We start from the raw sequence: 14,192 nt of genomic DNA on the forward strand, positions 1-14,192 counted from the left end.
CGGATCTTCGTTTTTATTAGTTTTGCTTCAAAATTTTATGTAATATTGGTTCGTTTCAACGAGAGAAATTGCAAAAGTAAATAAATTTGACTTTTACATAAATATATTTTGAAATATCCAAGAAAAAACCCACAAAGTCAGGGGTTCGATTCCTGACCGGGCGAGTACCCTGATAGTAAATGGGGGGCCGTGACTAGTGTGACCGCGCTAGTTCTCCCAAGGTTTGAGTTGCGTAGTCGGGTTCAATTATAACTCGGCTGTAGGGTTGTTCCTTAGTTATAAATAAAAATTTTGGGCTGGATTGGTGGAATACTTGTGATGGAAGAAACAGATGGGGGACCAAACAAGACACCTGATATTTGCAACAATGGAAGAAACAGAAAGAGGACCAAATAAGACAGCGATCCTACCATATCGCTCTGTTTCACCGCTCCTTTTAACACCATTCTTAATATCATATTATCATCATCCGTCTCGACAATCAATGGTTTAGACTTTAAAAGAACTCTGAGAAGACTTCTTTTAAAATCAGAGAGTTCTTTTAAAATCCAAATCATCCAAAATACTTGTTGATGGTGAAATTGAGGCGGCCGGTGGGTGGAGCAGTGAAACAGAGCGGACAAATAAGTCACGATTTTGCTGTTGCACATGCAACAATTAACGCAAGCAGGCCTTTTGCCACGTTTGTTGAGGCCTCAGAGCACAGAGAATTAAAGCTGTTCTCTCTTGAGAGAGAAGATAAGACTTTGGTATTTGTCAATTTCAGTCCAATGTTATTGATCACGATCCTCTTCTTGAATAATGCCTCTCCTATATATGAACTATGACCCTCTATATGATTCAGATCCACCACCATTACTTCAGTGATGATCTGATTCGTACAGTTTTTAGATCTCAACGTATTAGTCATCCATGCACGATAAAATTTCCTTTGAGATCAATGAAAATTAGCAAAAAGCCGCTTATTTATTTATGGCTTCATAGAAATATGGATCGATCCTGTAGTGCACCCATGTACTGTATCAAATTGTTTAGAATTGAATTAGAAGTTACATTAGTTTAACTCAACTCAAAACCACTTTAAATGGGGACATATTAATTACATCGTTTTGGAGCACTACATCACTTCCCGAATCTAGTAAGTGAAAGGTGTGCAAAATCAAAGAGCAATGAGACAATATCGATCGTGACTAAATTCGGTCGCTTAAGTGCCTTATCCCGTTCATCTATCCGGGTTTGAGCTACAGAATTGAAGCTCCACTTCCCCACTCATAATATATTTAAAAAAAAAGTCGAAACCAAAATAATTAGCGACAAATAAAGATGGCTCCGCGTCAAGCGAAGGTCTTTTTCAATCGACAGCTATAAAGCAAAATTTTAACTGTAGAAATTATCCCACGAAAAATCAGCTGTCAAAATTTTTGGACACATCAATATCATAGGTTCTCTAGTACGTCAAGGAAGAAAAAAGAGAGAAATTTATTCATGGCTCAGTCGTGAACAGCTTTTTTACGGCAGCAATCAATTGCGATTGTCTAGTTGGACGGTCTTGCCACTAATGAAATTTTCCCTCGAAAATTCGGATCGTCCAAAACACTTTTGAACGGCCGTAAACAACTATTCACGGCTCCAGATTTTCTCAAGAAAAAAACAGAGGAAAAGCATGAATAAAAGTTATTGATTGTAAAAGAGAAAGAAACAAGACAAATATGTCCCCATCGTTAGAGGAGAAAAATGACACTGCAAAATGGACCCCGGCCAGTGCTGTTCCCTCCCTGGGCTTTCTTTCCTTCTCTTGATGGCAACCCCTTCAAGAGATCTGAGTCCATTCATTTAATTACTACTCCAGAATTCTCTTTGGTTTTTTTGTCAATAATTAATGATATGGAGAGGAGTATCTCAAAACAAAAAAGAAACATGGTCTGATAATGAAATGTATAAAATTAGGTCAAGGGCAGACGCAAAATTACAACCTCACATGAGAAATGTTGTAAACGAACTAAGTCAAGTCAAATTTCAACGTGCTCTGGTTTATTGTTAAGGTTTTAGCGAATACGAGCTCATGAAGTACGACTGTACAAGCTTGCAGATAAAAGTTTGACGTGTCAAACTAGAACCGAATGATGTAGGCCTGAGTCAAGTTCGAATTTGTTTACAAATTAACCAAGAAAAATGTTATTGTATATATTTGCGACCAACGTAGTAGTTGGAGCGGCTACAAATACGTAAAAACTTTGTCATGGAAAGGAGGCTCCGACGTCGTGGAGACGGAGATTGCGATGATGCTCAAATTTGGGGCACAACTTTGAGCAAATCCTATCTCGCTTTGTGTCTTGAGTGGAATCTTGTCATTATCAGGTTTAGCTTATTAAATTAAATGAACCTAAAAATGATGTTTGGGTTCGGATTATTCCACAGAGGAATTGAACTCGAATGAGCTAGTACTCTTTACATGAGTCAGAGAGAATAATAAAGGGCGGAAATTTGTTTACAAAACGTTAACGAGCCAAAAAAATTCATACATTTGTGTTCGACGTTAGTCTGAGATGCAAATTCAATATCCGTTGTGGAAAAGAGGCTCCGATGTGGAGAGGGAGATTGAGGGGAGGCTCAAATTTTGGGCAAAACTTTGAGCAAATCCGATATTGGTTTGTGTACGCGCGTCTCGATTATGTACTCATGGGCAAAAGACAATCGCAACTCATATAGTATACTCCAAAAAAGTATATATTGTAGTATTTATGAACGATAGACTAAAAAAGAAACACTAGTACTTATCGTCAAACGTAACTTACGTTCTCGTACTTAATCGAGTCGAATATTAATTATCATTATTAGGCTTAATTAGCTTATATTTATTAAATTTGGCGCGCCTAATTAAAAATGAGGTTCGCGCGGGTTGGGTTTGTTCCATGCATAGAGGAATCAGTACTTGCATGTGGCTATATGATCACAGAAATTTGAGTGTTACGCTAGCTATAGGGCCACACGTACCCTTTCGAATATGGCTAGCTAGCTCCCAATAAAAGTTACTTTGTCTGAAAGAAATAGCGACAGGAGGAGGAGTACTTCTCAAATCGAAAAATCAAATCAATTGCAAGAAACTTTACAGCTTTCCGATATGCCAATTAATCTTTGATTTGTAGCCACGTACGTACAATAATGAGTTTTCCACGTTGAAGAAGCTTATCGTGATTCTCATGCGATCAATCACGTAGAGCCCCATGCACTAAGGGGAAGTCAACTCCTATATATCTGATTCAAGATATATATATTCTCCTGAAAACTAATTAGTACTTGAAAATCACCTAGCTACGACGTCCTCACTCGTGAAAATGACTCGCTAACCATTCCCTTGCCTGCCTTGCGTGGTCTATTTTGTAAGAGTACCGGCCGGCCACCACCTCCCAAAAGATTAATTACATAAGCATAAGAGCTGTACTGCTGCTCAAAGTTGTCAATCTCGTACTATCCGGCAGCAAGCATACCTTCTTTTTTTTTACTGGGAGAGTAAGTACGTAGTAGTACCAGAGTATATCTCGTTACCGTTTCTGATTTAAGGGCCTTTTTGTATTACCGGCCGAGATTCTGGATTCTAGTACAAGCCGGTACAGGCCAATATGCCCGGAATCGACCTGGTACGTACCAACTGGTATTTTGGCCGGTACGAATCACAACGTACATGTACCGTTTTATTGGCGGTACGGCGCGAGATTGACAACACTAGTGCTACGTACACAGATATACGAACACAAATGTGTTCGGAACCGTGTTAAAGAAATAGAATTCTACATTACTTGGAAGGGGAATAGGTGATCTCTTAATAACGATCTTCACTCATTGCCAATTGATTTTGATGCGCGTGGATTCCATGTTCAGACACAAATGTGTCTAGATTTGTATACAAACAACTATGCACGTCCAAAGCAATTTTCTAACCAAAGCAATCACAATTATTATGAGATGTCTCGAATTTTACCGTCTACTTAAATATTATCCTCTCAGAAAAGGTAGAGGGGCGAGAACAATTACCCGAGATGCTTGCTATAGTCCAAGCTAGCTAGCAGAAAAGGGCCTACAATTCGCCAAACGGGGTGGTAGACGGTGGGATTGGTCCTTCAAAAATTAGTTAATGTGCGTGCAAATTGGTCTGGACATCAAGTAACCAAAAAAGAAAGTTTTCAGTGTATTTATGGTACTCTTTGTGTTTGTGTTCACGTATATATCATGTGTTTTTTTTTCTTTAATGTTTGTGTTAAGTGTGAATTGTGTAATCCTTCTGTCTCTTTTGTTTGTATATTGCTTCAAGATATGACAAATTAGGTGGTTGAGGAGTTGTCAGTGAACCATGACCCTTGTGGACCTCTTCTTAAGCACGAATGCTGGCCGACCAGAGAAAAATTCATAAGTGGTTCATGGTGATCACATTTCTCATTTGGACCTCACTTGCTTTTGAAAACACAACCACCAAACAACCATTCCTGTTTTACTGTTAAAGAAGATTCAAGCAATGCCCCTGGTTAACCGTAACTACGAGGTTGTTTGGTAAATATTTTGGGGAAACAAAATTTGGGTGATAAAGTGAAGGGAGAGAGAGATAAGAGACGAAAGTTTTAAGATGAACATATCCAAGAAGGGAATTGATAGTTACGCTCCTTTTTTTTTATGCAGGCGCTCCACTTTGTTTATGAAGTTTCTAAGAATTCCTGTTAAGGGAATTAAGCTATCACAATTGATCAGCTTCCCCATCTTGCTGCTTGAAATGTGTCTAATGACAGAAGGGGGATCACACTCGAGGGAGAAACAGAAACGGATGTGAAAATTGGATTGGTTTCCCATGTTTAATTCCTAAAAAAAAAAACCAGTAGCATGTAAAGCATATATATATATATATATATATATATATATATATAGTTAGCTTCTTCCTTCCAATGGGTGAAAGGAATTCGAATCAAGATCTCCTCATATTTGTCTCGAGAGGTATGGATCGACCACCAAACATCAATCATTCTGATGCATAGCATGTCCGATTTATGAATATTTTTACGAAGGGTTATCATATGGGGATCCCTGGTGCAAGAAAATCATACAAAAGATTAATACTACTATAAATGAATAGGTTAGGCAAATGAATCTTGTTTGCTGTTATAGCCAGTTAGGGTACAATTTTGCACCTCCCATGGTCTAGTCAAATGACGAGCCATTTTACATACTTTTTACTTTGATGATTAGCTTCGTATAGCCAACCATTAAAATCTAGGCGAATTTCATCAACCAATCTGAAAGTGTCACAACGTCAACCATTGCACCAAGTATGTTGGAGCATACTCCTTGTGGACTTTTACATGCTGTCTAGAAACATCTACCAAGTGCTTGGAGTAAAACCCCCCCATATGTCTACCAACAGAAGCAATTTCATTGGATTTACATCATCCAACAACCAAGTAATAGAAGACACCACTAATGATCAAATCAAATCAAATCAAAGGAAAAAACAAACCATCGATAATTAGGACATAACAAAGCCACCAAACCACACATATTAGCCACGGAGAACCCATTGACTTGGGAAACATATCCATGCAGCACTGTTGATGATTGCCAAAACCACAATCTTACAAGAACAGTACATGTCATTCACCACAAAAGAGAATTCCTCAAGGCATCTATATGAAAACCAGAAACTATGTTTCGCCAACCCTATGTAATAACTCCACTTTATGTCAAATCTAAACTTCATACATTACACCGGCATCACTCTTTTTGACCAGAGATGGCAAAAGAGCAATCCCAAGAAACCTATCTAGTACAACAAGCTGTTGAAAATCCCAAAAGGTGTCCCAAGATTTGTAAATGAGTATATCAACTGTCAATCTTGTTTACTTCCCGTGTCGACTTTTTCACCTAGTCATATCCATCAAAATGCGTTGGTGGTGGGTAAAGATCATTGCACAAAGAAACCGCGTAGAGATCAGATCCAGCATTACTCCGCGTATCCCCACAAGAAAGTTGCATTGTCTTCTTATGAAGCTGAGGATTCCCCTTCACTAGCTTCTTCATGTTGTGAGATGGCTTCTGCCAACCCCTCTGCTTCGCCCTGATTGACTTTGTGAGATTCATGTAGCTTGGTCTATTACTGTTTCCACCTTCCAATTGGGTATTGCTAGACCGTGGAGTTCTCTCAGAATTCGAAGAGTAGGAATTGGATGTGGAGCTCTCATCGTACAAAAATTCAGAACACGGGTCAGAGGTTGAGCGAGTAATTTGGCCACTCATAGGAGGCTTAGCAGTTATTCTTGTTGAAACATTGTTCCGCGTAACCTTCACAGAATCAAACTCAGAAAAACTAGCACGAGAGCCAACTATGTGGTCGTCGTATTTCTTATATTTAGGAGTAGATTCTGATTGATCAGTCTTCATTTCTTCCACCAATCTGCTTTCCCAAGGCTTGGATGCTATCCAACCATCTAACCAGCTCGATCCTGAATTGTTCTTATCTAGGTTGTTTCTCCTGGTTGAGCTGGTGTTTGTTCCTAATGGCTGAAAGCAAGATAACACAAATCTAATTAAGTTGACAACATGACCAAACCAAAAGCTCTGTACTCCCCTCGAATCAAGAATTCGGGCCTCGCAATCACTAGCCAATAGGCTTTTCTCTCATGCCTTGCGTATAAACTAAAAAAAGAGTAAAACAACATCTATAAGGTGTTTGAAGTAAAATCTCTAACCTGTTTAGATATAATGTAGGCAATTGCTCTCTCCCTCTTGATGGCTCCTTGCTGCTTCATTTGTAGCTTTGCCCTCACTTGTGCTGCTGTTCCAGGGCTGTCACACCACCCGCCCTATGAATAACCATGACAAACGGATCAACTTTAATTATTTGAATAGTATTTGTGTATGTGTTCAAAAAAAAAAGAGTATTTGTGTACATTATTGTAATGTTAATATGTCAAGTTATAGCGTACCTCAGCTTGCTTAATTGGATCAGCGTGTTTGAGGTTTTTATCGAGCGAGTTCTCCACGGGCTGATCTTGGGCTGATGTTTGGACAGAGGAAGCCCTTACTCGGGCCTGAGCTCGAACAAGAGCCTGCATACACCTTAGTGTTACAGCAGCCTGCTTTCTGACCTGCCTACCTCGGAATATAGCTTGTAATCTCACTACTGCTTTCAAGGCCCTCAAAGCCTGTCTTGCCTTCAATCATCAATGCAATCATACAACCAAAATGAGCCAAAATTATATTGTGCAGAGAAGATAAAATTTCAACAGATGAATCATGATTCGTTGTCACCAATTTAACTCCAAATACAGAAAACTGTATTTGGGGAAACCGAGCAGAAACATAAATGTGGGAGTCACATAGCACATGAAAAACCATCATCTGGAAGTTAAATGGGATATTTTGCCTTTCTACATAAGATCTATGTTTAGGCACGGACAAGAATCGGAAGATGGAGAATACAAGATCGGATTGTTCGTCAAAAGTTTTGGAAATTTGTCAATGTTCCTCTCCTCTGTTTCTCCTTATCTATTTTCTGCTTAACTAAAGTTGCGGTCACATATTAGGACGAGTTTTCTAAATAAAGAGAACCATCTATCACCTTCAATCGGCTGTCAAAAGACTCAAAACCAACAGACTTACTGCAATTGCACCTTGTTCAAGAATTAAAATGATTATCGAAGAGTAAAAAAGGGTTTTTTTAGTCACTAGAAAGCAAGAGTCTAGAGTTTATTTTTTGCTCACTCAATGGGTTGGGTCAGCTTACGCATACATAAACCAATTTTATAGTGACTGAAAGCTTAATAAATCCAAAAAAAACCCAAAACTAACCAAAGCCTTTTCCAATTTTCAGCCAGAACATGAACAGCGCAAAATGAAATGGATCTATAGAAATGCACGTAAATTGAGCAAGATTCAAGAAAAGCATAGAAACCCAGTTACCAAAAAGGCCCGAAACATGGTCTGGATTCGAATCGCAGCCCATTCTCGCCTAACCACCACAAAATCCTTGGTTTGAGCTCGAACCACAGTAGCCACAGCTGCATAAAACGCACTATCAACTCCAGACGAAGAAGAATCGGAGGCCTCAGACATTGCACCCAAATGGGCTCCTTTCGAACCACCCGAAGCGGTCCTCCACAGCTTCCACTTTCGGCCCTTACCATTTTCCTACAAAATCCAAAAGAAATCAACATTGAGAAAACAAATCGAGAAATGAGAAAAACAGTAACTGGGTTTAATACGGTTTGTAAAATGGTGGTGGTGGAGTGAAAATCCAAAGGCAATCAACATTGAGAAAACAAATCGAAAAAAGAGAAAAACAGAAACTGGGTTTAATACGGTCTGTAAAATGGTAGTGGTGGAGTGAATCTTTACTGGGTAGTTTGTGTTGGACTTGTTGTGACCGATCAGTGACTTGATCCACTTCGTTCCCGAACCACCCATTGGAGAAAGGCCTCTGTTTTCTGCTGCTAGAGAGATTGTCTGAAATCTCTGCTTGTCAGGAGACCAAAAACAGAGAGAGAGAGAGAGAGAGAGAGAGAGAGAGAGAGATGGGTTTGATTGGAAAACGAAATTGGAGGGAGATTAGGGGGATGCTTGGGGTTCTACGTTGTGGGAAAATACGAGGAGGCGTTTGAATTTTGAAATTCGAATTAAAAGGGGAAAGTTGGAAGGGCTTGTAACGGATAGTGCATTGAAAGGGTTGTACTAGTAGTATTTTATACTGAAGCATGCCAGTTTGTCGGCTGTATTTTTAGTTTTGTTGTGCAAGATTTGGGGTAAATTAATCTAAACTTAGGCTCGCTCCGTTAAAGGGAAATAAGGTTTAGTTTTTTTTTTTTTTTGTTTTTTGTATTTTTGTTTGTTTTTTCTGAATTTTTATTAGATTTGTGTGATTTTTTTGGATTAATCATCCGTCTCGACACGTGATTTTTTTAAGATTAATCATTCTTCTCGACAAGAAGAATTTAAAAAGTATAAAATTATGACCAAAAGTAAAAAAAAATTCACTAAAGATGAAAAAAAATATCAAACAACTGTCTTTTAAAGGGATCCAGGGATATTGTAATGCACCCTCCGCACTGCACATGTAGTGCGGTCAATCCAGCCGTCCATCTCGGCAATAGACGGGTAGGATTTGTAGAAACTCGGATTATATCCAACCATTCATTATTAAGATCAATGGCCAGTATGTGCCATACAAGGTGTCTTGCAGGGCCTTGCACTATAAGATTTTAGACCTCGTTCGTTTTGGGGTTTTGGATTTGGATTCTAATATTTCTCTCCAATTATTATTCCAAAATTTCAAAACGAACAGAGCCTTAGAGCATCTCCAATGAGAGATGTCAAACATGACGTGGACAGTGTAACGGTTACTTTTGGCATCAATTCATCTTCCAACCCATCCGCCTTCACTCATGTCAAAGCTGATGTGGCTTTGGCATGAACCTCCTGCATGCCAATTTTGACAACTACCATCTCCCATGCCAGAGTCCAATGGAGAAAACGGATTCATGTAGCCGACTCCAAGTGATTGGGATGTAAGACTCAGTTTGGTTTGGTACCATCACCCATCCCAAATTTCAAAAAGTAACCGTTAGAATGTAAAAAGCTATTGTTAGAAAGTTTAAAACCTCTCTGTACTACTTGTTTGAGTTTTTTTTTTCTTTTTAAATAAATAAAATTTGGCATAAGGATTGGAGAGGATGTTTTAATGTCAAATTTGAGATGCCAAAATACCACATAAGTTTTCAAAAAAAATTTGACACATCCTGTTGGAGATGCTCTTGAAGCTTAAATGCCTTCTTATTTAAATTTTTTCAATATCTGTTCATGTTTTTATAATTTTCTTATCCGTCTAATTAAAGGTGATATATTATAAAAAAACGACATATCTTATAAAACGAGAAATAAATACTTATTTTAACCTTCGCAGTCAGCTGAACGGAGCCTTATGATAACTTGGTAACTTGCTAATGTTTGAAACCTCATTTGCACAGGGGTGTGTGCCTACCTACTTGTGCCCGCACTCCCTGGCTACCTACCTACTTGTGCCCCATTTCTAGCGGATCGACTTCGAACTTGGAATGGTTGCTGATGAAGAAACCAATTTTTACAAGATTGCCCGAAAAAAAAGAGAAGAAAAAGAGATGCCAAATTTGGCGTGGCAAGCATAATGTACACTTTTTAAGCTCAGCAAAACTTTCAACCCAGCCAAGAGACTTCCAAGCAAAATATGCTTTTGTTTTGAAATTCCGACGTACCCAAAAATATATAATATATATGCTTTTGTTTCGAATTTTGACCACCATGTGAAAATAAAGTCGCGGTTTGAGTTCAATTTTTTTTTTCTTTTTTGAAGAAATGAAAGATACTCCTAGTAATAAAATTTGGCCCTATAATAAGAAAGGGAGGGTTTGATGCCAAATTTGATTCTTTGAAAATAGAAAAATGTCAGATCCAATCGAGTTGCCAATTTGAAAGGCTCAATGGGAGCCTTCAGATCTTATGTGGTGAAGTAATGGTCACTTTTAAAGTCAGCACAAGCTCCAATCTAGCTGCCATTTCAAAGGCCGAATTTTATGTGGTTTGGCATGACCTTCCCTCATATTATTTTTGAAGGCAATGTTTAATCTTTTTTTGTTGGAAAAAAAAAAAAACCATTTGAAACCAAAAAATTTCAGAAAAAGGAAAAAGAATGGCAACTTCAAACTTGAAGCTATAGTTGGACAGGGAGAATATGTATAGGTCAATCTAGGAGAGGTCAATTTGCTACATTAGTCTTCAAAATAACAAATGGCAACTCAAAATTTGAAGCTAAGGTTGGAGATGTGAGAATAAAAACTTAATTTCACAAGAAACACTCGAGCAGGTGAACTTAGATTGAAGCATAAATTTCAGTAAAAACATGACAAAGTTGACATTTTGGACACATTGTGCTCAAGCATTCTTGGCAATAATCTATACAATAAATTCTTGAACTTATTTTATTAATTCACTTGTATTTGAATACAATTCAATTTCAAAGAATTGATTAAAAAAAAAAACATAAGTATAACTCTAACTGCTGAAACGCACAACGATAAGACTATACAAGGAAATCCAAGCCCCGAAAGGGCCGGATCACCATTAAGAAGTAAATTTTGGATCAGCTCAAGTTAGATGACCCCAAATTCAAGGCCATGAAAAAACCTTAATCTCTGAGTCAGTCCTCTTCATCCTCTTGTAAGATCACATCTTGCACCAGAAAGTATACCTAACTGCTCCAAAAGCAAGAATTCACCATTGCAGTGAAATTGGTCAAAACTTAGTTTGCTACAGAATTATGCTTTACCCTTGGGCTAGGGAGTCCCATCTTAGCCAGCCGAGGCGATAAATGAATGCTCGAACTAGGCCTTGGCGAAGGGATCACGCGGGTGCTAGATAAAAAGTGTCCCATCTTGAGCCGAGGGGATAAATTTACTTGTTCCATCGCATGATATTGCAGCATTGGAGGGTATTCCCTTACACAACCGATACGTGGGCCAGCTCCAGTAGTCCATTTGGATGACTGGTGCTGGCCTAGTTGAAGTACCGGCACCTTGACATTGTCAAGGTGGTGTCCATGATGATTGATGGAGCTTGACTTCGACTCCTCTTCTTTGGTAAATTTCGATGGTGGAACATCATCATCTATTGCACACCTCTGCAGAAACAACCATTCAGATAGATGCAACTAGATTCTCATTAAGCTATTTTGGAGATGCAGCGAAATACCTTGACATTGCTCAAGTCTACGTTGTGCTCCTCGAGGAAACTAATGAACTCCATGAAATTCTCTTCTGTTGGGCAGTAATGACCACTGTATGGCCATATAGCCTGAACAAATGAGAGATTTTCTTTAGAAATACTCAACAAAAAAGGATTTCTTGCAAGTGTATATCAGTAACGCAAAATCGCTCCCAGCAGCTTGATCTTTCTCCATGAATGACATTAGGCTTTTGCCATTTACTTCATTTCCTTTTCTATCCTACTAAGAACAATTTTGGAGTTCCAATCCCTCTAATGGGATGGCTAATTTGCTATCAAAAGATAAGGTGCTTGAATCAATGGCTTACCAAATCAAAATGCAAAGAAGTTCAGATGAACAGATCACAACACTATACAAGTGAATCATGTTTGTGACATACCTCAAGAACACCATTATGTGCAACCAATCTCCCGGCTGCAGTTGTGGCTCCTCCGGCTAAAAAACTAGAGTGCTGGAAAAGGCCTTTCTTCTTCTGCCCAACATAAAAGTTTCTCGATGTGCTGAGCACAAATATCCACTTTGAGCACTCAGTGGTGTTCAAAGGTACCCCACTTTGTTTGTAAACAAGCTTCCCACTCTCTACGATCACTTCATATGCTTCCCTCTCTATCTGCAATAGGATATGTATCACTAGATTGATTCATTGACATATATATGTATATACGTATGTGTGCGCAACAAGAAAATCTCAGATACTTACTGGTCCCAGATATTTGATGCATTGATGCTGCAAAATGGTCCTTTGGCACTTATCAAGATTTGCTTCTTTACCATCTCCAACATCAAGCCTGAATTTTCACAAGTAATAAGTAGATACGAAAATAGAAGGCAGAGATTCAGTTAAATGGAAATAGGCAGGCTTTTTTGTGCTTCACCAGTAAAAGAAAGGTTGTGAGCTCTGACTGTTAAACCAGATGTCATAATACAAATGTAGGTTGTGTCCATAGCGATGGCGTGGATCAATCTATCAGATATGAGAAGGAAAAACTGTTAGGTAACTGAGGCTAATTAAATGGTCTAAACGATGAACTTGATCTAAACTGAGTAAACATGGAATGGAAGTTGCACTTACAGCTTCAAGCCAGTGTCTGAGAGCTAGTTTTTGAGCTTTCTCGTCCTTCGACAACCCCTTTCCAACCTAAAATAATACAAGGTGTGAGAGGAAAAAGCTTATATTTAACTTATTTACATTTTATGTTTTGTGTTGGTCAAACTTCAAAACATGGCACTGAATTTCTGAAGTTTGAAAGAAGAAACCTATGTCAAAGTAAGACTTTTATTTTGAACAGAAAAGTAAGATAGACTTGGTTTTAAAGTGAGTGGTTTCAAATAATTTTTCCAAGCCTTATTGGCATACCATAAAGGAGACTAGGTTAGTAGAAATGTAGAATGCCATGGGAAATACCTTAGCTGCTCTCATCTTAGCCCGAGCCCATCGCGAAACAGCACTTTCTGGTTTCTCAATGCTAAAGAACGACACAGAGCTCCTCCTAAGGGCTGCAAAATCTAATACCTTCCACCTGCATTATTCAACACATGAGTATGAACTCGATGAATAATTAAAACACGATTCTAAAAGACTAAAAAGAGGGAACCGAAAACGGGTACCAGAGCTCCTCAACAAGAACGGCACAGTCTGCAAGGTTTCTTCTAGTCCGGTAACTCTTGTAAACTTTCTGCACCTTAACCGCAGCCTCATCAAGCTCGCCAACTGGCCTTGGAGAGAAGAGAATTCCAAATTCAGCCGATGATTTTGAAGGAGTATTTGCCTGGTGCGTGTAGGAAACAGTTGCATCGAGTTTTGGCCTTTTGGGCTTCCATTTCTCAAAGCATATGTCAGGTTGTTCACAGCTATCAGAAAAATCTGGCGCATTATCGTTCTCTGAATCTCTTTTCTTGAAGCTAACCATTCTCAATGTCTCCTTTTGCTTAGAGTCGAAGCTAAGTGATCTTATAACCATTCTCAAGTATCTCTTCTGTTAATTGAAATCACAATCTCAAATGTATATAACCTGTTCAGCAAGAAATGGAAATTGATCATATAGCAATATAGTAATTAGCCATTTTGCAGGACTAACCACAAAACATGATCAGCTTTTCTTTTGACAAAATAAAGCAACAAAATGCTTCAAAATTGCGATACAAACAATTAAGTCCGTTCGCAAACTTTGAAGGCATGTTGGAAACAAAGAAAGATTGAGAAATGAAATGACAGGTTGAAAGATTTGTTACGTAAAAAACGAACACCAGAAACATCCATGATCCCCCTTTTTACCTTATCTGATGTACAAGTAATCAAACTTGTGATATTCTATCCTGATATGCAACGACTATGATCGAAAGCTATATATAGAGAGGTCAGGAACAGAATGTACGTAAGTCCAAACTGAAGTTGGCTCCT

The 14,192-nt window shown here is 38.5% G+C and overlaps 2 protein-coding genes across 3 annotated transcripts; both read right to left on the reverse strand.

Annotated features, from left to right (window-relative positions):
* Positions 1-5,542: 5,542 nt before the first annotated feature.
* LOC131335759 (protein IQ-DOMAIN 8-like) lies at positions 5,543-8,692 on the reverse strand. 2 transcript variants are annotated; one of them, XM_058371253.1, is made up of 5 exons: positions 8,377-8,692; positions 7,942-8,169; positions 6,966-7,193; positions 6,729-6,842; positions 5,543-6,540 (listed from the first exon to the last, which is right to left on the reverse strand). In XM_058371253.1, exons 1-5 carry the CDS (start codon positions 8,443-8,445, stop codon positions 5,905-5,907), a joined length of 1,275 nt encoding a protein of 424 aa, XP_058227236.1. In that variant the 5' UTR covers positions 8,446-8,692; the 3' UTR covers positions 5,543-5,904. The 2 variants fall into 2 exon arrangements, with proteins under 2 accessions (XP_058227236.1, XP_058227234.1); XM_058371251.1 differs by having other exon boundaries at positions 8,329-8,594.
* A 2,242-nt stretch (positions 8,693-10,934) lies between these two features.
* Positions 10,935-14,192, reverse strand: LOC131335760 (IQ domain-containing protein IQM1-like). Its single transcript, XM_058371254.1, has 9 exons — positions 14,067-14,192; positions 13,400-13,803; positions 13,197-13,311; positions 12,864-12,929; positions 12,667-12,755; positions 12,492-12,579; positions 12,171-12,401; positions 11,758-11,859; positions 10,935-11,686 (listed from the first exon to the last, which is right to left on the reverse strand). Exons 2-9 carry the CDS (start codon positions 13,750-13,752, stop codon positions 11,309-11,311), a joined length of 1,422 nt encoding a protein of 473 aa, XP_058227237.1. The 5' UTR covers positions 13,753-13,803; positions 14,067-14,192; the 3' UTR covers positions 10,935-11,308.

The sequence above is a fragment of the Rhododendron vialii genome, chromosome 8a, assembly GCF_030253575.1.
Source record: "Rhododendron vialii isolate Sample 1 chromosome 8a, ASM3025357v1".
Taxonomy (NCBI): Eukaryota; Viridiplantae; Streptophyta; class Magnoliopsida; order Ericales; family Ericaceae; genus Rhododendron; species Rhododendron vialii.